The 24,422-nt window shown below is 50.8% G+C and overlaps 6 protein-coding genes across 6 annotated transcripts; 3 read left to right on the forward strand and 3 right to left on the reverse strand.

Moving 5' to 3' along the window:
• Positions 1-852: 852 nt before the first annotated feature.
• Positions 853-3,005, forward strand: PG994_008594 (uncharacterized protein; the record flags this gene model as incomplete). Its single annotated transcript, XM_066860003.1, has 4 exons — positions 853-1,354; positions 1,410-1,951; positions 2,005-2,766; positions 2,856-3,005. 4 exons carry the CDS (start codon positions 853-855, stop codon positions 3,003-3,005), a joined length of 1,956 nt encoding a protein of 651 aa, XP_066713592.1.
• Positions 3,006-4,632: 1,627 nt separating this feature from the next.
• On the forward strand, positions 4,633-6,656 carry PG994_008595 (SNF-domain-containing protein; the record flags this gene model as incomplete). The annotated part of the gene is made up of 3 exons (XM_066860004.1): positions 4,633-6,237; positions 6,298-6,449; positions 6,512-6,656. 3 exons carry the CDS (start codon positions 4,633-4,635, stop codon positions 6,654-6,656), a joined length of 1,902 nt encoding a protein of 633 aa, XP_066713593.1.
• An 825-nt stretch (positions 6,657-7,481) lies between these two features.
• On the reverse strand, positions 7,482-8,123 carry PG994_008596 (uncharacterized protein; the record flags this gene model as incomplete). The annotated part of the gene is made up of 1 exon (XM_066860005.1): positions 7,482-8,123. The coding sequence occupies one exon, from the start codon at positions 8,121-8,123 to the stop codon at positions 7,482-7,484; it is 642 nt and encodes a 213-aa protein (XP_066713594.1).
• A 1,643-nt stretch (positions 8,124-9,766) lies between these two features.
• On the reverse strand, positions 9,767-11,576 carry PG994_008597 (uncharacterized protein; the record flags this gene model as incomplete). The annotated part of the gene is made up of 2 exons (XM_066860006.1): positions 9,767-10,755; positions 10,973-11,576. 2 exons carry the CDS (start codon positions 11,574-11,576, stop codon positions 9,767-9,769), a joined length of 1,593 nt encoding a protein of 530 aa, XP_066713595.1.
• Positions 11,577-13,772: 2,196 nt separating this feature from the next.
• Positions 13,773-17,138, forward strand: PG994_008598 (uncharacterized protein; the record flags this gene model as incomplete). Its single annotated transcript, XM_066860007.1, has 1 exon — positions 13,773-17,138. The coding sequence occupies one exon, from the start codon at positions 13,773-13,775 to the stop codon at positions 17,136-17,138; it is 3,366 nt and encodes a 1,121-aa protein (XP_066713596.1).
• A 1,288-nt stretch (positions 17,139-18,426) lies between these two features.
• PG994_008599 (60S ribosomal protein uL14) lies at positions 18,427-19,846 on the reverse strand (the record flags this gene model as incomplete). Its single annotated transcript, XM_066860008.1, has 4 exons — positions 18,427-18,459; positions 18,524-18,870; positions 19,455-19,480; positions 19,833-19,846. The coding sequence occupies 4 exons, from the start codon at positions 19,844-19,846 to the stop codon at positions 18,427-18,429; spliced, it is 420 nt and encodes a 139-aa protein (XP_066713597.1).
• Positions 19,847-24,422: the final 4,576 nt, after the last annotated feature.

The following is a 24,422-nucleotide window of genomic DNA, read 5'->3' on the forward strand; positions in this document are numbered from 1 at the left end:
AAACGGAAGACATGAGCCGCCGTGATACATGGGATACTGCTGGCGTAGGCTCGACACTTGTTGAGGAAGTCGGGAGCAGCGTCCCATGATCTTCGATATTAGACCAGGCCCTCTTTTCAACACAATAAAAGAGACTGCCATTCCAATATTACGGCACCAGAGGAAGTGTTTGCAGCAGAGTCTGGAAAGACCTGGCGATGGGGGCAGTCGCAGGGGGACTTGCACAGCGGCTTTTGGTAAGCTGAGGATATCGAAGACATTGGGCAATGGGATGGATGATTTTGTGAACTTTTGTACCCCAAAATATTTTCCTATCCTGTCTTTCAAGCCATTGAGTCCATATTACACACTGAACATACAATAATTTCCATGTTCTCAGGTGGTTGTTTGACTCGACAAACGAATTATGCAACAGAATAATGAATGTGACTCAAGTGGCTCGAATATGGCGTAGGTTAAGTGTGGCTCGTTTCGATCTTATCGATAAATCGTATGCTCTTATCGATTATGCCATAATCCAACTGTCTTGATAAGCTTTCTGCGACAAGGCTATGGCCAAGATGTTGTCAAACCAATCAAACAGCCCCATTTAGACTATCCCTGATCAAGTCCCACCCTTCTAGATTCGAGATGTGCCAGGCACCAGCCTCGCGCCGGTGGTCAATTGGCGACAAGAAAGTGCTCGAGCTTTCCTCCCACCATCCGTCCATCCGTCTTTTCCCATCATTAATCGTGTGACACCACAACCGGCAACACACCACCACATTTCCCCCAGTCACTACTGCGGTGACCCTCCTTTGCATACAGTTTCAAATATTGCAACGCCCTCCATCTCTACGAACCAACCTCGCCATGGCGCACGCAGCGCCGGTTGACGCCAATACCAATGGCATCGCGCTTGGCACTCCCTCCTCGAAAAAGGTCGCCTACTTTTACGATTCGGACATTGGAAACTTCGCCTACGTCGCCGGCCATCCCATGAAGCCGCATCGCATACGACTGGCCCACAGTCTGATTATGAACTATGGCGTCTACAAGAAGATGGAGATCTACCGCGCAAAGCCTGCCACGCGACTCGAAATGACCCAGTTCCACACCGACGAGTACATCGACTTCCTGCAGAAGGTCAGCCCCGAGAACATGGACAACTTCCAACGCGAACAGACTAAATTCAACGTGGGCGACGATTGTCCCGTCTTCGACGGCCTCTTCGAATTCTGCGGCATCAGTGCCGGCGGCAGCATGGAAGGCGCCGCCCGGCTGAACCGTCAAAAATGCGACATCGCCGTCAACTGGGCCGGAGGCCTGCATCACGCAAAGAAGAGCGAAGCTAGCGGCTTCTGCTACGTGAATGGTAAGCTCCCTAACCTACTGCTGCGGATACACAGATTCTCATCATCCCATCGCAGACATTGTCCTCGGCATCCTCGAGTTGTTGCGTTTCAACAAGCGTGTCCTATATATCGATATCGACGTCCACCATGGTGATGGTGTCGAAGAAGCTTTCTACACCACCGATCGAGTTATGACTGTCTCCTTCCACAAATACGGCGAATACTTCCCTGGCACTGGCGAGCTTAGAGATATTGGCATTGGCCAGGGCAAGCACTACGCCGTCAATTGCCCCCTCCGAGACGGAATCGACGACGCATCGTACAAGTCCATTTTCGAACCTGTCATTGCAAGTGTTATGGAGTATTTCGCTCCCGACGCTGTTGTCCTGCAATGCGGTGGTGACAGTCTGTCAGGCGATCGTCTTGGTTGCTTCAACCTGAGTATGGCCGGTCACTCGAACTGTGTCAAATACGTCAAGAGTTTCAACTTGCCTACCTTGGTCTTGGGTGGCGGCGGCTATACCATGCGCAATGTTGCGCGCACCTGGGCATTCGAGACGGGTTTATTGGTGGATGCGCCGATGGAGCGCACTCTACCATTTAATGAATACTACGAAGTAGGCCTCAACAGCCCTTCATTTGTTCTTTGCACATGCTAACCTTTCTATAGTACTATGGCCCCGACTACGCGCTTGACGTCCGTTCTTCTAACATGGAGAACGCCAACAGCCCGGAGTACCTCGAGAAGATCAAGAATCAGCTGGTCGAAAACCTGAAACGAACTGCTCACGTACCTTCGGTGCAGATGCAAGACATCCCTGGCAATTTCGGCGGTACAATGACGGACGAAGAGGAAGCAGAGCTCGACGACCTTGACGAGGACGAAAACAAGGATGTGCGCATGACGGAGCGACGGTGGGATAAAAATATCGACAAGGCCAACGAGTACGAGGATAGCGATCATGAAGATATCGACCGAGCCAATGGTATCTCTCGCACTAGCGGCCCCAAACGTTTCCAAGATTACCCCAAGTCCGATGCGAACGAGGACAGTGGCGCACCTACTCCCGTCAATGGTGCCGCCGACGACAGCGTCATCAAGTCTAAGGAGACGGATGATACCATGGATGTTGAGCCCGCTCCCGAAGCCGAGAAGGAGGTGCAGGAAGAGGCCGCTGGTATCAGTGCACAAGAGGAGGAGCTTAAAGAAGCCCAACAGGACTCTGCCAAGCTGGACAACGACGGCGATGTGGACATGGACGAGCCAGCAGCCGAGGAACAGCCCAAGGCCGATGCTGTGAAAGAAGAGGGTGCTAAGAAGGGATCAGTAAAGCCTGAGGTCCCCGCTGCGGCCACAGGGCAGGAAGCATTTGCTGCCACAGAGCCAGAGCCCGCCAAAGAGGATGCGTCCTCCAGCGACAATGCGCCTACGGTATCCACTGCTACAGAAAAGGCGCCCTCGGAATCAGGCGCAAAGCCTACCGAGGCCACTAAGGCTAAGGAGCAACCTTCCCCGACAAGCCATCAGAGCTTGCTGCGGATGACGCCATGGAGGTTGACGAGCCGTCAAAGGTGGATGAATCAAACAAGGACAAGAGCCTGGCCAAGTCACCTGCTCCAGCCGAGAAGGCGGCAGAAGAGAATGAGACCGAGACGGCGGCCAGGGACTAGGATTTCCTCCCCAACGCACGGTTCAACTATTGGCCGTGATGTCTTTTCATTGATACCCAGGCATCTACTCACCCGACAGTTCGGAGTAGTGCCACGTTGATACGACCTTTTCACGGAACATTGGTCTCTTTGTGTATCATTACAACGGAGTTCTCGACAGGATGGTGTTTAGGGGTTGTTTGCTAATAGGCATTGTTTCAGTCACTTGCTGCACCAATTTTATTATTTCCTGATTCTCTCTTGGCGACACTTTGATGTTCCTCCTGCCATCAATCATGGCTGTCTTCTTTATCCAAGCTGCCTGCTCACCAACAGGAAGTCGATGCATGTGGATCTCCTGCAATTGACTTACGCTTTCTAGAAAGAGACTGGTCATTTTGTTGACGTTGATTGGTTGCTGCAAGGGCCTCATAGCTGGCTCCACTCTGTGCTCTGTATAAGTCGCTGAGGATGGACACAGCTGAGGTCCTATATAGTATATACTCACAGAAAGCGCTCGCGTTTGATACAAGGGTTCGGGTGATCCATCACGGCTTGGAGACTTGAGCATCAAGCCCTCTCTGTTGGGAAGGATCACCCCTCGGCAAGTCCCTTGGGAAGAACAACCCAGTGAAGCCAAAGGAGCAGAGATGTACATATAAGGACAAAAGCGATCAGTTTTCACAAGCAAATACAATTAATTACCCAGCTGACAGTCCCTACAGCCTAACATTTTCGAAGCAATTCTAATTCGCAGGAAATCCACCATTATCTGCCAGCCTCATGTACCAAGCCAACCACCACAGCAACCACAGCGCGGCGTTCGTTAAATCAGCCGAATCCAGGATCAGAGTCTTCCTTGCTGCTCCCAAGACATCGGTTATACTGCCAAGATGCTGAGACGCGGAAATCGGCAAATGCAACGAGCGTCAACGGCTAGCGGTGACGTCGATCTCCACCCTCGTCTTGGCTTTCCATCGCAACCGCGTGGTGTCTGTCACTTTATGGCGGTTGAACCTGGAACAAATCCTTTCCAAGCTTTTGCTTCTATTAGTACGACGCTGAGCTTACTGGCAAAATTTTGTCAGCTGCCTGTGCCCGCCAGTGATACTGGAGCAACGTTGGCGCAGGCATTGGGAATAGCGTCTCGGCGCGTTCATTGCCAAGCTACAAAATGCACCAACATGCCATCCAAACCCACCACCATCACCCCAGGCCGTTGACCAGCACTCCAATTTTGCAATTGCGCAATCAAATGTTATAATTTCCTTATCGACCGATTTGCATGTACGGAGTACTTGACCTTGGATTGCCTCCTCACCTAAGGTGAAGGCAGCGCGAGGATGGGTGTCCATACAAAAAGGTGCGCCTAGCCCAGTACCACCCGTGCAGCCGGTTCACCACGAGCGCGTTTCTCTGTCTCTCCCTGGTGACTCTTACCTACCTGATTTCTCTCATGCATTGCGCTCTATTTAACCTTAAAATTCTTAACCTTTCTTGGTGACCCCGTGTGTAAGTGAAATGCGCCAGCAGTAATAGCTTACCCCACGACTTAATACCACCACCCACCCAGCACAAGCCAGCCGGGGCGAGGTAGGGAAGGAAGGAAAGAAGGCTTGCTCTATCTCTCTTTCTTTTATATCACATCATGGGGCTCCTCCAACCCGTCAAGAAGGCCGGCAACTGGATCCTCCCGCCGCCGTCCAAGTCCTCGGACGACGGGCGCGACCAGTGGCCCTCGCGCGCCGCCTTCCTGCTGGCCGCCATGGGCGGGTGCGCGGGCCAGGGCAACCTGCTGCGCTACCCCTCGGTCGTGTACAACAACTACGGCCTGCAGTGGTTCATCCCCTACCTGCTGGCCGTCTTCGTCATCGCCATCCCCGCTCTCATCCTCGAGATCTCCATCGGCCAGGCCTATCGCGGCGGCACCGTCGTCGCCTTCCACAACGTGCACCGCCGCCTCAAGGGCGTCGGCCTCGGCCCCGTCTTTGTGAGCTTCATCGTCGTCCAGTACTTCACCGTCAACCTGGCCTGGATCATGAACTACTTCCGCAACTCCTTCACCAGCCCGCTGCCGTGGGAGGGCCGCCTCAACGATTTTTATAACAATGACGTCGTCGCAAACCCGGACCCGGTCGCGGGCAGCCTCTCGCCCGACGGCGGCGGCTCCGTCTTGTCCTTCACGCAGTACCCCAACACCAAGCTGATCGGCGAGACGGTGGCGTGGAGCATCTTCATCTGGTTCTTGATCTGGGTGTCCATCTTCCGCGGCGTCGGGCTCACGGGCCGCGTCGTCTACTTCACCATGGGCCTGCCCATCTGCACGACCGTGATCCTGGTCGGGCGCGCCCTCTCACTCGACAACGCGCGCGAGGGCGTCAGGCTGCTGTGGGCGACGTGGCGGTCCGACCAGCTGGCCGACGGCGCCGTGTGGCAGACGGCCGTCGGCCAAGTCTTCTTCTCGACCGGCATCGGCTTCGGCTACTTCACGTCGTACGCATCGTACAACGCCAAGCACTCCAACGCCGTCATGGACGCCATCCTTATTTGTGGTAGCAATGTGCTCTTCGAGAACTTCGCGGCCTTCGCCGTGTTTGGGGTGGTGGGGTTCCTGCGCCGCTGGCCCCAGGAGGGCGAGCGTCTCGGCGCCTTCGTCGTCGGCTTCCTGACGCTGCCCGAGGCCGTGATCCAGATGCCGGGCGCCAACTTCTGGGCCGTGCTGCTGTTTTTCACGCTCGTAGTGCTGGGTTTTAGCTCCGCCTTTGTCATGCTCGACGCCACGGCCACTTTGCTGGTCGACTCGGGCATCAAGTACTCGCGCCCCGTCATCGTGACGTTCCTGACCATCCTGTCCTTCCTCATGTGCCTGCCCTACTGCACCGAGTTCGGCTACTACATGCTCGACGGCATCGACCGCTGGATCAACAACGTCGCCCTCATCTTCGTCGTTTGGTCCGAGGTCGTCAGCGCCACCACCGTGTACCGCTGGGACGATGTCGTGGCCCAGACGGGCCGGCCCGCGTTTTTGGTCTACAACTTCGGCTACCTCGGCGGGCAGGTCGTCGGCGTCTCGGTCGCGCACGGAATGGGACGCCCCGAGTTCGGCGCGGCGGCGGGGATCGGGCTCTACGTCGCTTGCTGTGTTGTTGCGACGGCGTTGGCTACTATGAAGTTGACGCCGAGCGTGCCTGTCCCTGGGGTCCTGGGGAGGGCCAAGGTCACCAGCAAGTTTTGGTTCTTGGCTTTCTACTCTGTAAGCCGGAAATCTCCCAGCATATTTCAGTAACAACTACTAACGTGTATACCCACCCAGGGCAACCAACTCCGCCGCGACCTCAACATCGTTGTGGGCGGCGGCCGCAACTGGAACATCCCAGCCTTCCTGCCCGTGCTGCTGCGGTACGTCAGCGGGCCAATCCTGGCCATCATCTTCAGTTTCGCGTACCCGGAGTTCTACGCGCTGCGGTATGACCCGCTGATGATCACGGGCTTCACGCTGGCCCATATCGGCATGGTGTTGATTATAGTTGGCTGCGTCGCGCCCCGCTACTACGACAGGCTGATCCCGCGCCACCGCCGCGCCGAGGGCGCGGAGCCGACGGTGCCGTGCGAGCCGAAGGGGGAGGTCGCGGCGCACGCTGTCTTGCCGCATCATGGTGGGGCGGAGGATGATAGTGGGGAGGCTGGGTTTGGGGGAGCGGCGTCGGAGGCCGTTTCGTCGCATGAGAAGCCGGCTTTGGCTTATAAGCCGAAATGATGATGACGATGCCGTCTATGCTGAGGGCAAGGATGGCTTTCCAGAGGTGGCATGGAGAGGCCCGGACCAACCAAACCAGGAATGTTGCTGCCCGACCAAAGCTCATTCATTTACGGAGAGGCAAACGGGAACGGGAATCTGGGCGGATGGACGCCGGTAGTTAGGCCTTGTTTCGTAGTGATTCCTCTTTCTTTTGTGTGTGTTTGACTTACGTGAACGCCAGTGTTGTCCTGATCCACCAAGCCATGTCTGCCACCTCGGCTTCTAACCGTAATCCTTGTAAAACCCAGTCGATCTCGCCAGGCCGGCTTCTTTTAGGAGACCTGATAGCTTGGCGGTAGTACATCGGTTAAGGTAACTACTGCACGCAGAAATGGCCAAAAAGGTCTTTGTGCCGGCAGCTTTTCCTTGGCCAACACCACTTCGCAGTTTCGTGGCTTGTTCAAATACTCATGCACAGCTGGAAGCACCACCAGCTACAGCTCATCGTCACATCATGCAAAGGTAAGATACCATATCTTAGATAGTTACATTGAAGCTGCGGAGTCAAGTCTAGTCTAGTTGTGAAGTAGCTAATCGTGCAGCCTTCCTACCCCAACATCCGTCAGGGCCCGTCCGCCTGCCCGCTCACCCCGCGCAAGCCTCCCCCGACCCGACGCCACATGCGCTCTCCTTAAACTTTTTTTTTCTATTTTTATTTTATTTGAATCTCTTACCAGCAATAGCCATGACAGCCCCAACTACGCATCCAGATCCAGCGGCGGCTCCTTGCAACCGTAACGGACGCAGCCAGGCGGCAAAGGCGGCAGGGCCGGCAAGGAAGTATCAGTGACTGTCGTCGGGCGGTGTATCCGGTTTCCTCCGTCGCCGTCGCCGCCGCCGTCAGTGCTGGGGTCTCGTATCATGGTGGTCGTGCTTCCGCCGCCGCCCCTAGGAGGCGGCGGGGCTAACCGGTATGACGACAGCGGCAGCGGCAGCGGCGACGGGTCGTTGACGGTGGTGGTGATGGTATTGGCCTTGTGGCCGCCTGACGGAACCGGGGTGATGCCGATGGTGACCGTCGTCGCCGTTACGGGGATGGATATGTCGCCTACCCGGACGGATGATTCGGGGGCGTCGGCCAGCGTGGCGGAGGTCATATCGGCAGTAGTCGTAGTGGTAGTAGAAGTAGAAGTAGAAGTGGAGGCAGCTGTAGGAGGGTGGCTCGACCCTGGCTCAGTGTGTGTCGAGGCTGGCGGCGGCGGGGAGCTGTTCTGCGTCGCCGTATTTGGCGACGGCGCATCCTCGGAGGTTGGGGGTGGTAGTGTGGCGAAGGTGGTGCTTGGTATGACTGTTATTGTTGTTCTTGTACTTGTGAATCCTGGCCCCGATATACTCATCATGGTTATGATGACCAACTGCCTGGTTGTGGAAGACGTTTCCGATTGACTAACGACTGGAGTAGACACTAAATAGTAGGTATGTAAGCTATGGTGCTTGCGTGGGTTTTCACTAAGGTAATATAACAGCGGTGCGTGTCGTACTTGTAGTAGTAGTAGTAGTAGTAGTATCACTAGTATTGTTGGCCCCGCCTCCGATAGACGTGGGCGTGGGCGTTGGAGCCATATCTCCCCCGTGTCGCTCATCGTGATGATCTTGATGGATCACCCACAGGAACACGACCAGAAAGACCGCCAAGAGTAATACAACAGCAACCACCACGACTACTAGTAACTTGCCGGGCCTTGTTTTCAATGCAGCGACGACTCGCTTGGCCCGGGGCATTTGGGGACGATGGTGTTGGTGATGGTGGCAGCCATACCATGTAGGTGTATTCTTTTCCGCCTCCTGAGGAGGATTCGCTGATATGTTCCTGTTCGAAATCCCGATGAAGGAAAGCCCATTCCGCCACCATTGTCCCCCTTTCTCCCGGCTGTCGATCGAATCGTCTCCATCGAAGAAAGACTGCGACGGGAGATGGCGAACCTGTCGCGGCATGTGGCGACTACTACTTTCCCCTTTCCCAGCCACCTGCGATGTCGACGTATGTACTACCGGCTCCTTACCACCCGAGGATGACGAAGACGAAGAAGCATTGGTTATTGCCGGCGACAGAACCACGGTGCCGCCGATCTCCTCATCGAGAAACGGTCTCGCTCGGGCAGTAAGGGGCCATCCAGACCGTGACAACACTCCCACTGCTTCTGCGGCTGTACCTCGGCCACGAATCGGGCATGGAGAGGAGAAGGAGGGTAATGAGATCTTGACGGCCCGTCCTCCTTTGACGATACCGCGGCCGTGCCGGTCCTGGGTAACCCAAGGCGCGTAAAACTCTCGCATGGCCCTCACACTTGGCGTGGTCGACGACGTGGAGCCGGTCCGATCCATTGTCATGATTCAACCTGGTTGCTGCGACTTAGGTAGTTATTTCCTCGCATCTGTCAATTGACTTGACGCAGTTGTAGGACGACTGGCGACGATATGGACGGCGACAGAATGAGCTGGTGGTATACACCTACAAAACGTATAGAGAAGTTGTACGACATAAGTACAAATCGACAACATGTGGCGTGGTAAGACAGGAGGAACAAACATCCGGTGGTTTCTGCGAATTGATAGTCAGCAAACTCATCACTGATGAAGAATTCAAAATCGTCCTAGGAACAACCTAGTATTAGAGCTTGAACGTGAAAAAGACCAATGCAAGCAGACAGCTGATCAGGTTGTTTGCGTCGTAGCAATCACACAAGTCACGGAAAGGGAGGGTGTTTGGTCAAGATCGTAGTTCAAAAGCATTTGTTGCCACTTTCATCAATCCTCGGTCTGGCCGAGCAGGGAGATAGAGACAAGATCCTGACAAAGCTGATGACGTAGAGGAGATCAGATAAAAAACACCGTACCTTGTGTTGCTGTGTGTATTCGGTGTTGCACTTGGATGATGAAAGCGAACAAAAACACAAAAGAACGGGGTTCAACCATGATAACTCCCGACACTCCGAAAACAGAAACCATACAGAAGAAGGAATGAGAGATATCAAGACTGATCTCAGATCAACCCAGCCCTGGCAGCCTCGCCACCACCATCCTCGACGACATCCTCCATCCTCTGCTTACCCTTGCCGAGACCGCCATCGCCAACACCCATGCGCCTGGCCACGTATCGCTGAGCAACGATGCCGACACTCAGGCGGAGCGCCTCCTCTACCCACTCGGCCACCCACTCGCGAGGGTCGACGCCGCCGCTCTCGACAATCTCGCGGATCTCGTCGGGCACGTTCATCAAGTCGTGGAAGCCGCCCTGCTGGCCCTCGGACTCGCCACTGGCCGGGGTGAGCGGGCTGGCCGCATCGAGCCAGCGTATCCACTTGGCCGGGATATTCTGGCTGACGGTGCTGTAGGTGATCTCGTGGACGGGGTCGAACACGTAGATGGCGAAACAGATCTGAGCATCGCTGGATTCGTCAGCCACAGGGCTCTCGGCCTTCTCCTTCTCGCCAGCCGTGCTGCCGGTGAACAGAGCTTCATCAGCCTCGACCGTGATGGCCTGGACAGCAAGGAAGATGTCGCTGGTGCGGACAGGGTTGCTCTCGTCAACTGGCTCCAGGGCACGCCTCTGAGCTTCTACGATCCCACCGTCGGCAGAAAAGTAGTCGTGGGCATAGCTCTCGGCAGAGACCCGGCAAAGCTTCGTACCCTCGACTAGACCCTTGATGGTGCCAAGATCGCGGGGAATGTCTACCTGCCGCCACCATGGCCCGTCGCGCCAGCCGGCAGAGGAGGCCGAGCCTCGGTAGTGGGCGTCCGAGGGGCGCCGGGCCGTGCTTTCGTGGCCGCGTTGCACAACCAATAGGTCACCACCCTCAACCTGAGACATGACACGGCTGAAGACACCATAGACCAATGGATCCAGCGAGGGGTAGCCCACAAGATCATGTGTAATATGAATCAGTAGGCGCTCGTGCGACGAAATGGGCGGCGCAAGAGTATGCAAGATGTTGGTAAAAGTAGGTAGAGCTCGGTGTCGCAGTTCGTCGCCTAGAATAGAAAGGCATAATTAGTCTCGATTCATACGAGCATGGCGAGGGGAGAAAGGGATCAAAAAGCCAAGCCCAACAAGACTATCCGAGATAGACGTAATAGACGGAAAGAGTAGAGATGCGAGTCGCATATGCAAGGCAGAAAGTAACAGCAATTGCACTTTACGCTCGACACCAGAACTTGGGCAAGAAATCAGACATGCAAGGAAACTCACCATAGCCCCTGATAACATCAACATTGCCACGGACCGACTCCAAGTACTTCTTCGCGTCCTCGTTGTGTTGGATGTCCTTGTAGACGACTTCGGCCTGTTTTATAGCGGCCGAAGCAGTAGCGGTGGCGGTCGCAAAGATGCCTCCCCACCATCCGCCGCCAGCAGCGGGCGCGCCAGCATCCTGCTGCTCGACGGTGCCCTTCTTCTCGGCGTCTTGGAGGTCGGAGCTCGTGGCGCTCGGGGTGAAGCTCGCATGCAGTGAGCGCGCGCTGTCGGCCGACTTGCGGGGTAGGTTTGCCGCGGCGGCGGCGGGTTTGCTGTCCTCGGACGGGCGGCCTGGCGGCGGGGTCTGGGTGCTCGTTCGTTTGGAGCCGGCCGCATCCTTGTTGAGGCGCGGCGTGCGCGGCCGGGCGGGCGGCTGGTCGCCCAGCTGGTTCTCCAGCTCGGCCAGGATGTCCTTGTCCTTCTCGGCTTGGTCGGCTCCTCGGACCTTGGAGGCGACGGTCTTGGGCTTGGGGTGGCTCTTCTTGGGGCCGGCGTCGTCCCCGAGCGAGGAGAAGAGCTCGTCCAGCTCGTTGTTGGTCTTGGTCTTCTTGGAAGCCATGACGAATTACCGGGGAAGTGGTGCGCTCTGTGCAATTGGAGATGGTCAGCAAGCTGGCATTGGAATCAATTAGGTTGGCACGATGTTCCGACTCTCGCGGGCAAATGGCCATTCGTCGGTGGGGACGAAACTCGAAGAATAGCCAAGTCGCATGGTATAGAGGATGAAGAATTCGAGATGCTAGCAGTTCACAAGACCTCCAGGTGGGAAGCCGAGGGGTGTCGCAATTTTTGGGAACCTCTATGTAACGAAGGAGCTGGATTGATGGGGACGTCAAGCTACACACCTTTTGATCAAGGGTATCTGGCTGGGCCAGCACTGACGAGGGACAGGTGCTACTCGATAGTCGAACGTTCTTGGTGTAGACACAGCAGATAGTACGTGGCGACTGCCGGGAGGTTGAGTTAAGGTAGTAGTGCAAGTCGTCTAGACGGTTGAAGTGAAGCTTCGCATGTCTTGACGTCTGTTCGATCGTCACAAGTTCCACGGAGAGCTACGTATGCGCCCTTTCCAAATTCCCATGCATGCAACCCGCAAGGGGAAATGGGGGGCTGCCAGAATGGCCCCATAAACGGAATGGTCGCGGATTTAGGCACTTTGATTGGAGGACAAACCTTGCCAGATGGCTCGCTAAGCCTCTTCCGTCCTGGCCTGGGCATGCTGGCTCGCTGGAACCTCGACTGGGACTCCCCCTAGATGGGGGTCCCACTCGGAACCGTCAGCAAATGACTGGCTGAACAGGGCCCCTCGCTATGAGAAAAACTTGGGGCGTGTGGCTGGTGGAGTGCCACTCCCTCCCCTGCTGGCCTGCTGTGCTGGAACCTCCAAAAATTGACCCTTGTGCTTGATTGAATAGATTGGATTGTGAGTTGAATAAGAAGCCAGGCGGCGACCAAGAACAAAACGCTATATGACGCCGTTCGCATACAATACCAACATTGTTAAACTGCTTCATATAGTTGCTACAGTAGTGCAGACTACCATTCTGTCCAACCCAGATCCTTGGCTCGAGTCCATCAGCTTATTTCCTCTCATACGTCTTATTGAATCTTGGAGCATCCTGTCGCCAGACTTACCCCCAAACTCGACCGGACGGCTACTTCTCTCTCTCTCGTCTGCATCATTCAGCCAGCCGCTCACCCACTCACTCAGCAACCATCACATCCCTGCTTCTGCGAGCCTCTTCTCCTTAGAGAGAAATACCGGAATCTACAGCGTCAAGTTGTTAGCTTGGCCGGCGCCCGTTGCTAGTGTGCCCATGCCGCTCCCTTTCTGATGTAAGGTATGTACGCATGCGTGTTAATAAACCGCATAACAATACCATGTCACGAGGCCTAACCTTCCACCCAGCCGCCGGAAAACGCAAATTGGCTTGACAGTCACGCCTCTTTCCCCCATCTACTGTAAGTAGTGATTCAGTTCATGTTCTCACATACCGGCCATTGCAATGTTTCCGGGTGATCCCGTTTCATCCTGCATCTTCCAAACCCTTTGCCCAGAAGCACCATACAACACGTCAGCCTTCCATATCCGGCCATTACACAAGCACCCCGATTAATTTTCTGCACGCAAATCGGCCGACTTACAGTACGGCGCTCTCTCCATATCTCATTCTTGACTCTGCTCTATATGTCCTAGAGCCTCATCTTCTACATCGTTCATTTAATACCGACCAGCCAGGAGTTGTTTTGGCACGCTCATCCGAGCGGCTTCACTAACCTGTCCTCTTTGCTTTCACAGACAAGTTGCCAGCGGCACATTTTCTCTTGCCTTGCGCGAGCGCATCCGCAAATCCCCCAAAAGCACATTATACCCTATCTCATTATTTTCTCTATTGTCCGTCTCGTTGCTCGGCATCCATCCCTCCCGCTTGACGCCTGGTGGTTTTCCCTGACGTCCTGCCAATCCCCTAGTTGGCTCAATTTTGGGGGTGTACCCACTTACATAATAATCTCCGACCCTCTCTCTGACTTGTAACCTTCTTTGTGGTCGACTTGCAGCCTCTTGGACGGGGTTCCAATACGTGCCCAACAGCCAGCGCCAATTGTTGCATCTTTCATGGATTCGCCAAACAGTCAGCGTGCAAGAGCTCGGCTTTCAGGCCGCAAGCGTCACACTTTACCTGCTTCCTCTTCACACCGTCGCTCGGAGTCCTCAGAAAACCTTGCCACTGAGACCCCGGCAGCAACAGCAGCCATGGCCCCAGCATCTTCTTTCACTTTTGAGACTCCCAGCCCGTCCAACACTCGAGGTACTCGCACGCGGCCCAGGAATCAGGACCCCGTCGCTGCCTCGCCCGAGGATGCTGGGAGCAAGGGCGGGCGCTCTCTCCGCAAGAGAACCCGTATAGACTACTCATTCGACCAAGTGGATGACGCTGTTGAGCAGGCCACCGCCTCCAAGGCCACACCCACTACTTCGCGCTCACTGAAGAAGCGCAAGACTGATTTCGCTGTACCCGGTGAGTCGTTTGATGAGGAATCCGAGCCCCGTGCAAAGCGCCGGGCGTCGGAGCAGCCGGCCAAATCCGCGTCCAGGCGTGCCCAGCCGCGGAAATCAACGCTGGACCCTCAACCATTCGTCGCAGAGCAGCTCGAGGAGGATGTGCCCGTCAAAGACACTATTGAGGTCGGAGGCCACCACAGTGAGGTGTCGGACGAATCGTTCCACCAGCGAACCAATTCGTGCTCTTCTCATACTGGGTCTGCGGGGCCGCTATCTCATATGGCACAACTAGAAGAAGAACCCCGGGAGAAGCCGGAAGATGCGCCAATGTCTAATGGCGCTGACATAATACTTCTTCCGGAGCCCAAACCGGAGTCTGCACCTGATACCACGTCACAGACTGCAGAATTGCATGTACCTAAGATCGAGGTCGAAGAGCCTCCTGATGTCCAGGAGCAAGATGCTAGAACCTCGCCGCCTATTTCTTTAGATACATCGGAAGGAAAACCTCATGAGGGGCCTGAAGAGAAACCCACGGAGGAACCCACTCATCAATCCGATGAGAAGCCTGAAAAGAAGCCTGAAGAGAAGCCTGAGATGATTGAGACGGCTGAAGATAAACCCGAGGACAAGCCCGAGGAGCAACCTGAACAGAAGCCCGAGGTGATAGTTGAGGAGAAGCATACGGAGAAGCCCGTGTCACAGCCTACTGAGGTGCGCATTGAGACGCGTCCTGAGACGCCTGTTGAGAAGCCTGTTGAGAAGCCTGTTGAGAAGTCTATTGAGAAGTCAATTGAGAAGCCTACCGAGACGCCTGCCGAGGAACCTGTTGAAGATACTGAGCAGCAATCAGAGGCGCAACTCCAGGACAAGCCCGAGGTGATGTCTAAGGAGAAGCCGACGGAGCAACACGAAGAGAATCCCAAGGAGGAGCCAGAAGAAAAGCCCGTTGAGAAATCAGAGAGTCAGCCGGAGGATACGCCACTTGACAAGCCACAGGAAAAGCAGATCAAGGCGGAACTGAAGACACTACTGGTGAAGGAACAGCCTCCAGCTCAGTCTACAGTCGAAAAGGAAGAGAACAACGGCCCATACGCCTACCTGACACCGTACATTGAAGGTTCTAAGGTCTTGTACCCTGCGATTGTTGAGGAAGAAGTGGCCGAGCCGGAGGTTACGCATGAAGCACCGGATGATCTTGAAGTCATCGATGAAGTTGGCGACGAAGATACACCGGCCGGGACTCCTGCTGCAACAGCTAGCAACTCGCCTGTCCCCGAAGTCGAGGTCTTGGCAGTTCAACCTCCTGCCAAGAAGCAATACCAATTCAAACAGCCACGACCAGCGTCGGAACTCACGAGTCTCTTTGATGACATCGATTCACTGAGTGAGGCGGACCTGTACGATCGCCTTGCGGCCGCCAATAACGTTATGGTGGCTTGGCAGGAAGACTGGGTCCGCTTAAGGAAGATCGTTGATGATGAGGACAATGCTATCAAGTATCAAGCGGAAGAGGCAGCGTTCCTGCAACGTGAAAAGATGGCATTAAGCAAGGATCCTGATGCAATGCCCCTTCGCAAAGATTTCCAGGTCAGAGGCATTCGAGCGCCCAAGGAAGACTCGATGGTGCAGTATGCTCGGCAGCAAGACCGAGTCATGGCGTCCGCATATCTATTCGAGTATGACGATCGGGACTCGAAGATTGGCATGCAGGATCCAATAGGTCAACGACGTGGTGTCGGAAAAGGCAGGCTACGAGATAGGCCCAAGCAGACGGCCAAAGCTGCCGAAATCGACGACCTCAATCCTAACGTGGTGCATGGCAAACGGACGAGAAAGCCTACGAACTTGTTTGGTGATACGGAAGCCACCAGCAGGAGCTCGACGCCTGTCCCAACGCAACCACAAACACGAAAGCGTCGGGGACGTCAGAATGGCGAAGAGAACGGCGACTCGCACCTCTCTTTCAGTTCGCAACCGGATCCTCCTGTCGAGGAGACGCCCAAGAAGCGTGGCCGCGGTGGACGAGCCAAGAAATCCATTGCGCCCACTTCAGTGCCCGAAGACCCCTCTACAGAGAACGAAGCTCAACCGGATCCTGATGAGGTTGAAGAGAGGCCAAGCCGGAAGCGGAGGCGCAAGGTATTCCATGATGAGGATTACACCGCCAATGATAGCAACGAGCACGAGGTCATCACAGGGCGAGCTGCTCGTGCCCGACGCAACTCCCGGCTTACAGAGGTACCCACCGGGTCTTTCTACAGCACTACATCCATACCCTCGACGCAAGGTCACGACGAAACTCGCCCGAACACGTCTTCCTCCACAGCCACGGCTTCGACTACTGTGTCTACCTATGGTCTCCGAGAAAAGCGTCAGAAGAGGTTCTCCCTTGACGAGGACGACGGCGATTTTGAGGACAATGAGGGTCAACGCAAGCCCAAGCGCAATCGTCGGGCATCCAAGAAGACGCAAGTCAACGATTTCGCCGATGCCGCCAACGACCAGCCAGAGCCAGCTCCGGAGCCAACACCTGAGCCAGCTGTTGTTGCTCCCAAGATGACCAAGATCAAGATCAAGAACTTTAACGGCAACACCGGGAGTTTCACCTCGGCCGTTTCTGCACCTACCAGTCATCCCACCAATGTGCCTGTGAGCAATGTGCCAGGACCGGTACAGCTGAACAACAACGCCCACGGTCCTCCCAACGGCAATGCAGCTCCGGCTCATGGTTCCGAGGCGCCTAAAGACTATGGGTCTATGACGAAGTCGGAGAAGATGTCTGCATCCATGAAAGGTATGATGATCTGCATTCTTTCCTTATACTCCTGGGTTTTCATACTGATACATAAAAGCACGATGGGCTTCTGGTTCCATGTCACCTGCGGTGGCCAAGCGACGAGCGACATTGGCTGCCAAGAAGGCGGCAGCGAAAACACCAATCCCGGAATTTCATCCTGGTGCGGTGTTCCAACAACACAGGGCCAACCACCCCCACCCCCAGTGATTGGCCTATTGCCCCCTACTGGAGAGAGGGAACACCACGGCATCTCGGGTCGCAGCGTATTTGCGCCTGACCTTATAGCACCCATGCATGATACTTATCTGATTATCTGAAATTGTGACAACCACCACCAAGGTGCTCTTGCGATAAACATTGGCGAAAGCGAGCAGGCCGAACAGTGGAACAGCGGAACATATTGCATTAGGTACACCACCAGCATATCTGGCCAGCATTTGGAATGCACATTGGGGCCTACCTACAGCGAAGGAATTGCCGCCACATGATCAGGTTATGGAAAACATTATCGTTTAGAATTACTTGTAATAATCAAGAAACTCTGGTTTCTTGATGGACTTCTTGGCTGTCTTTCGGAATGGCCGTGATTTAGCTTTCATGCTGTGTGTTTCATCCATCATGTAAGTAACAGCACCACGACGCCCATGCGCTGATGCGTTGGGATGGAAGCGTATTAATGTACTACATAGCAGATACGTCAATAGTCACTGTGAGGATACTTGATTACTCCAGCTCGGAGTGCTCGTCGTACTGGATGCAGCTGTATTACCGCCCTTCCCCTGCGGTCAAATTCGGTGGACGGAATCATCCAACACGGAGGGCCGGGCAGTGGGACCACCGATGGCACGGATTGCTACAACCTTATTACGATGATGCCACGGCCGCTGAATGCCATAACAAGAGACGAGTAGGAGGGACCTATATCATATGTGAAATGGAAGTCTGTTTATTGCGGCGATTTGCCCTGAACCATTCCATTAATGGTTCCAACTTCGAGATGATTTGACGAGTGCACCGCTGGAAGTCGCATTCTTCTTCAATCCCCGTATTCGAAATTGCAGGATTCTAGTTGGATGACTGGTCCATAGCATCACTGCCGTTGGAAACTGATTACCACACATAGCATGAGAAGATTGGTTTTTGAGAAGATCGGATCCCACTCCATGGCAATCCACCTGGCAACTGGGAGTGCTTCAGGTCGGACCACACAACAACATGATCCTTGGAGATAGTGGGTCGACATGAAGCCAAGCGATACCCGACGCTTGCACCAATCAGATTCAATTTCAACATAATGAGTTGCAAGATGCAGAATAACAGTAAATGGGTCAAATAAGTCATCAATCGGAACTGAATCTTTTTCTTATTAGATTCAGGATGGCATGTATGGTATGATGTGTCTTTCCTTTACGCCATGAGCCCAAATGCAAAGCCTGCCAGATCATCACTTTTTACCCTCCCTGCCCTTCATCTACACAACTGGAGAGAAGTGGCTGGCCCACCTAGTTTAGATGGCGGTGACTCGGGTGTCCCATTTCGTATGACATGAAGGTTTGTTCCCTAACGCTTGTCCGCAAATGCTACGTTCTTGTAACTTCTTCTCCTTTACATGACGACACCGGAGTTGCTGGCAATACGCTGTGATGGTCGTGTCAGCTGAGAAAAATGTAAACCTTCCAGAGCAGAATGGGGTGTAACTTACTGGCCACAGCTCAGCAGCCTCCTTACCAACGGGTCCAGTGATCGCGGAACCCTTCATCTCACCCTTGGGGTTGACGATGACACCAGCGTTGTCCTCGAAGTACAGAAAAACACCGTCGAATCGCTTCCAGGGCTTGGACTGGCGGACGATAACGGCGGGGTGGACCTTCTTGCGGAGCTCAGGCTTGCCCTTCTTGACGGTGGCCATAACCATGTCACCGACACCACCGGCAGGCAGGCGGTTCAGACGGGCGCCGATACCCTTGACTGAGATGATGTACAGGTTGCGGGCACCGGAGTTGTCGGCGCAGTTCATGATAGCACCGACGGGAAGACCGAGGGTCATCTCTGTAAGAAGATCAGGTCAGTACAAATTTCCAAAGCCTAGTGGAGCCTTGGTATCTGAGGAGCTCAAGTGAATCTACTGCTGCTGCTGCTGCTCTGCGCGAAATTCCACGCGCTCGTGCAATCAAAATCCAGTCATGGGTCGCCAAGTAGTTTTTCGTAACTCCAGAGAACTCGGTCGCCGTTCCTCGGTCGAAAATGGCGGCACGAGAGCTAGGGCAGGTCTATCGTAATTCCACTGCAGTAGGAAAACAGAAAGAAGTGAATGACATGGATTGCTCCGCGGGGAGGCGATCGTAAGTCAACTCACTGTCACAGCAGTTGACAGGCTCCCAGCACTGAGGCTCGCAAGGTTGTTGTTGGACGTGTGCAGACGATGTTCGTGGTTGTTTCGTAGTATGCGGGTGGGAGTGTATCGAGAATATCCACCTGTGGGATTCGGTAGCTGGCGAACCGGTTTCGACTTCCAAGGGGACGGTAGACGGCGCGCAAGACGTAATCTTCCAGCACAGAGCGCGCAGCAGGGACAGCAGATTCACGATACCTCCTCAAATTGTACCAAGGACACCGGGGGTAGGGAGACGAACTAAGCTTGCCACCAGGGGCACCACGGCTAGAAAATCCTTGTTAGCTTGGCAGTCCATTGCGTCGGTTTTTCCCTCGGAAATCCCGTGTGAAGGCGTCCAGTCCATTTCGAGCATCAAGCGTCGCAGCCACGGCTTGTCGTGAAGCTTCAGAAATACATCTCGTAAAGCATGTATCGTCCAGAGCCTAGCCAGTTGGTGCAAGCCATTCGTTCAAATGATTGACAGTCGAGAGTGTCCTTGTTGCGATCGCATTTCTCGTCGACGGAACCCCGCCATTCCCAATGTCTTCAAGAATTCCTCCCTCGGTTGATGCTCTTCGGTTTGGACAGGACGCTTTCGCACGGAATAGGCAGGCGAACAATGGAAAACAGGACTTACGAAAGCTTGGCCATTGCTGCGGGTTAATATGCGACTCGGTACGAAGTGGTGGTGTCGGTCGTGTCGTGAATTGGACAATCGGTCGGAGTATGGAAAATTATCACGATGTTTGGGAATTTCGGGACTAGAGTGAGGGCAGCTTGTTCCGCCGTAATTTTTTGTCTTTTCGGCCTTTGGGTGTGTGGAATGCGCAACCCTACTAACGCCAATCCAGAAATCGCACGTGCGATAAGATAAGATACTGCGAGTCTGGCCATACAGCTGGCGCTCTCTATTGACAGGTGCCCTCCAAAAACGTACCCACTCTCAAATTGGTGGAGCTGCGGTAAGAAGTAAGCAGTTACCCTCCACCACATAACCCTCAACATTTTGTATTATCATGCACTTCTTGCCATTCAGTACAATACACCTAATCCTAAGTGGTGAACAGGTACTCTCGCATTTCTACTGACTACCTAACCTTCAGTGTCTTGCCCAACATCGAGATATTTGAATGTATATGGCTGTGCCTTACTTCATCGCAGTATTAACTTCGTCAGCGGTCTGCGATTATGCCGCCACTCCCTGACAGCTCTTCCCTTCATGTACCCATCTACATAGCAGTCTCCGACGACCCTGTATTCTCTAGCTTTTCCTTCTCGCCGTAAGATGTCTCGCCGTAAGATAATAGGCGTACAGCATCCAAGCGGCACACAGATGATATCCCCGTTCTCCAGAAACCCAGTGCCCATCCCCAATTTCCCTTCATTGGTGATGAAGAAGCATCGTCCCATCATGCGCGATACGCATCGTTCCTTCAAGATTGTTGTCATATCTCCTGGCGCCAAGTTCATGTCGCGAGCTACGCTGCTGGCATCTACACACGATTGCAACTTGCCGCCCACTCGAATTGATGGCAAGCAATCCGTGATCAACGTCGTAAATGCATGATAACACACATCTGTCCAAGCCCTCTTGGGGCACCGGTCGTATTTCCAGTCTTCCCAGACAGCTCTCCTTTGATCCAATGGTATCGTGCGGCAAAACGCCTTGCCTTGCTCGGTCCAGTTCGCACTATTAGCATCTGCTCTATCGTTATTGAACCTCTTCAGCATCTTGGCTCGCCATTGACGAAACGCCATGAGTGAGTCATCCAGGCCGCAGAAAGTTCCAACAGCGATCCCGTGGGTTTCAACATAGCCAATAAGGATCGCAGAAATCCTAAGCTTCGTCCTTAGCCGAGTATTGGGGAAATTGAACATGGCTTCCGTCATGTCTGAAGCCGAGAATTGATATGAAAGACCTAGCCCAAACGTCTGTGGAATGTGCGACCAGTCTGGCACCCATGTTGGGAGGGTAGTCGAGCTCATATGTAGGGGAAAGTAGAGTGCTTTGTAAATGACATCCAATCGCTTCGTTGTGTGAAGCAGGAATTCAACCACGTCCGTATACACCTCCCGTAGAGAGACGTTGTAGTTCGGCGGGAACTCAGACTGTTGGAACAGCCACTCCAGGGGCTTCCAGCACCTCTTGAAAGGGGCGTTACGTGCGTGCGACGCACGGATTATTAGCCCCTCGTACGAGAAGGTGAGCGCTGGCGGCTTCCCGCTAGTTAATAAATAGAAGAGACAGATAGAATATAAGTACCGTCTTAACTTTTATGTAACGTATATACGTATTAAAAAGTTTATTTAATATTAATTAATAATTATATGAAGTAATTATAGATTAATAAAAGTAAAGAAACAGTTTTACGTTAGTGTATAGGTAGGGTGACTATATTAAGTAGTTTAAAAGGATTTTTAAATCTTTAGGAAGAGTAAAGTTACTTTTTTCGTATAAAGTTTAAATCTTATCTTTTTTTAAAACGAATATCGAAAAAAAGACTAGGTTATAATATAATCGGAAAACTAATTAAATTATATATTATTTTATACCCGAAAATAACGTTATATAAATTAATTAAACGATACTTTAATAATAACGTCTATTTTTAATACTTTTTAACCGGGCTAGGATCTTAATACCGAATAACCTGAAGTTCTTTAAACGTTCGAGCCGTTCGAGGTACTTAAGGATAAACTTAAGATTACGTATAAAGAAGCTATAGCGACTATAAGAATAAAATTCGGGGTTTAGAAGGTAAATACTGACCTCGAGAAATAGAACGACGAGCTAGACCCGATATTACCCGAAATAATAAAAAAAGAATTAATAATATACGCCGTACAATACCTTTATAATTATTACTTTTTTAAAATTACGAAAAATACTTTTATGAAATAATTCGCTTGCGATTTCGTTAAATAAATAGAAGAGGTATTTAAAAACATTAATCGTATATTTTTAAAAACTTTTTTTACGTATTTAAAAAAGAACGGAATTAATACCCCCGATAATAATATAATAACCGGGAAATTAATAAAGCTTACCGTATACCGATATATTTTATCGCTTAAGCCGAAATAATGACGCCGACTTTTAACCGTTTAAAAAAAAAGTATTGTATAGAATTTAATAAAATAACCGGCCAAAAATTATATAATAAAATAAAAAACGCAGAAAACCTATATAATATAACTGGCCGTATAATTAAACCCTAATTACCAGTATCCCTTTTTCCCGGTTATATATCCCGGTATACCCGGTATTAAAACTTTTTAAAATATCGTTCTTTTCCCCGTTTTTAATTAAATATTTAATATTAATACGTAAACGTTTAACTCGGTATATATTATTACGTATAATATTTTATTAATTCGAATTATTTATAATAAAAAAATAAATAACTTTAAAATCGTCCTATTTTTTAAAATATAAAAAAAGATTAATAATTATACCGGCGTATTATATAATATTTTTACCGATAAAATACGACTTTTTATTAGGACCTGCCGCCGATTAAATATCTCGGAAAATTAATATTACGCAATTTTTCTAGATATCCTAGCCGGCCGTATAATAAACTTCTATTTAAACTATATCGGCTTAAATAAAAAATAGGATTAGATATATACCGATTTTAATAAATATTTTAATAACCTGGTAACCTATATTTAATATTATATAGATTAAATAAATATTATATTTATATAATTAAAAATAGAAAACCCCGAGAAATTGTTTTTAAAAATCTTAGAAATATTATTTAATAATTTAACCCGTATATAACGAGCTTTCGGAATAGAATTTTAAAAAGAAAATTACTTTTATACCTTTATTATACGAGCTTGCCGAAGAGTTTTTAAATTCGAACCGGCTTTTATCCACCGGTAGCTAACGTACGAGGGTCTATTTTTTAACTTCCAAGCCTCGTTAAATACCGCGATAGACCGAAAAATAATAACCGGTTATTTAATAGAAGGATTACCGCCAGAAATAACCTTTAAAGCGTATATAATTAATAAACGCTTTACTAACAATTATATGAAAGGGAATAGGCCGTTTTATAGTAATAAACCCTTTTACGGGAGTAAACCGGTATTTTTTAATAACCGGAATTAATAAATAATAATACTGTTCCGACTTAAATTAACGTATAAAAATAAGCCGTTTTAAAAAAAAACGTGCCGAGTTTATTAAAAATAGGGATATTAATTAATAAACTATTTATTTAAAAAATAATCTTAGGTACGAACTTAATATTTTTAAATATATAAAGCTATCGAATAAAGTCCCTTCGCATTAAAAAAATACGAAATATTTATATAAAATTAAAAAAGATTATAAAAAGATTTTAATAACGAGGAAAACTACGATTATATTAATTTAAAAAATATACGGTAAGAAATTATTTACTTAATAAATATTACGTTTTTTTACCGGTTTATAAAAAAGGATATTTACTTTTTAAAACTTACTATATAAGCGGATTAATTTAGCTTAAACGGTTAATATAGCTAGGTATATTAAGGTAAACTTTAGGATACTAGTACCGTATAGCTCTCGACAGTCGGTAAGCTCCAAACCGAAGCTTACGTACGAGAGAACCCGGATACCTAAATCGATTAAACTCCCGGATCGGCTAAGATTAAATTCGGTAACTCACTTTTAATATTATCGATCGGTACCCTTAATATATAAAACTAGCTAAGAATAACGAAATATTATATTTTCGAAACTTAAACCTTTTTTTTATTATTATTATATAATATTAATAAATTTAAAACGTATTATAATAATATCCTTATTAAAAACGTACGATATCCTTTTTTAATAAAAAGGATAAACTAAATAACTCTAGCTTATAAACTTAAAAACTACCGACTAAAATTAATAATATATCTCCTAATATACGAAAGGGGCGTATATCGCTTTAATCTATTAATTAGAAGTAGCGTATAACCTATTGGTCGCAGCCTAGGTATAAGCCCTTAAAAACGAAGATATCGAGCACCTAAACGCTCGAATCGTTTAATAAATCGAGAATTCGATACGAAAACTCCAATATATCCCTCTCGACCTCTAATATATAAAAATATATATCTTTATTAATAGTTTATTCGTAAATAATAAAAACTTAACTTCTTAATTTAAATACCTTATCGTATTTAACTAGAAAATTAAGTATATAAAAAACCGATTCGAAATTTAAGGTAATATTATTTATTA

This window comes from Apiospora phragmitis, assembly GCF_038363925.1.
Source record: "Apiospora phragmitis strain CBS 135458 chromosome Unknown utg000008l:1.0-3514335.0:1.0-3519231.0, whole genome shotgun sequence".
Classification (NCBI taxonomy): Eukaryota; Fungi; Ascomycota; class Sordariomycetes; order Amphisphaeriales; family Apiosporaceae; genus Apiospora; species Apiospora phragmitis.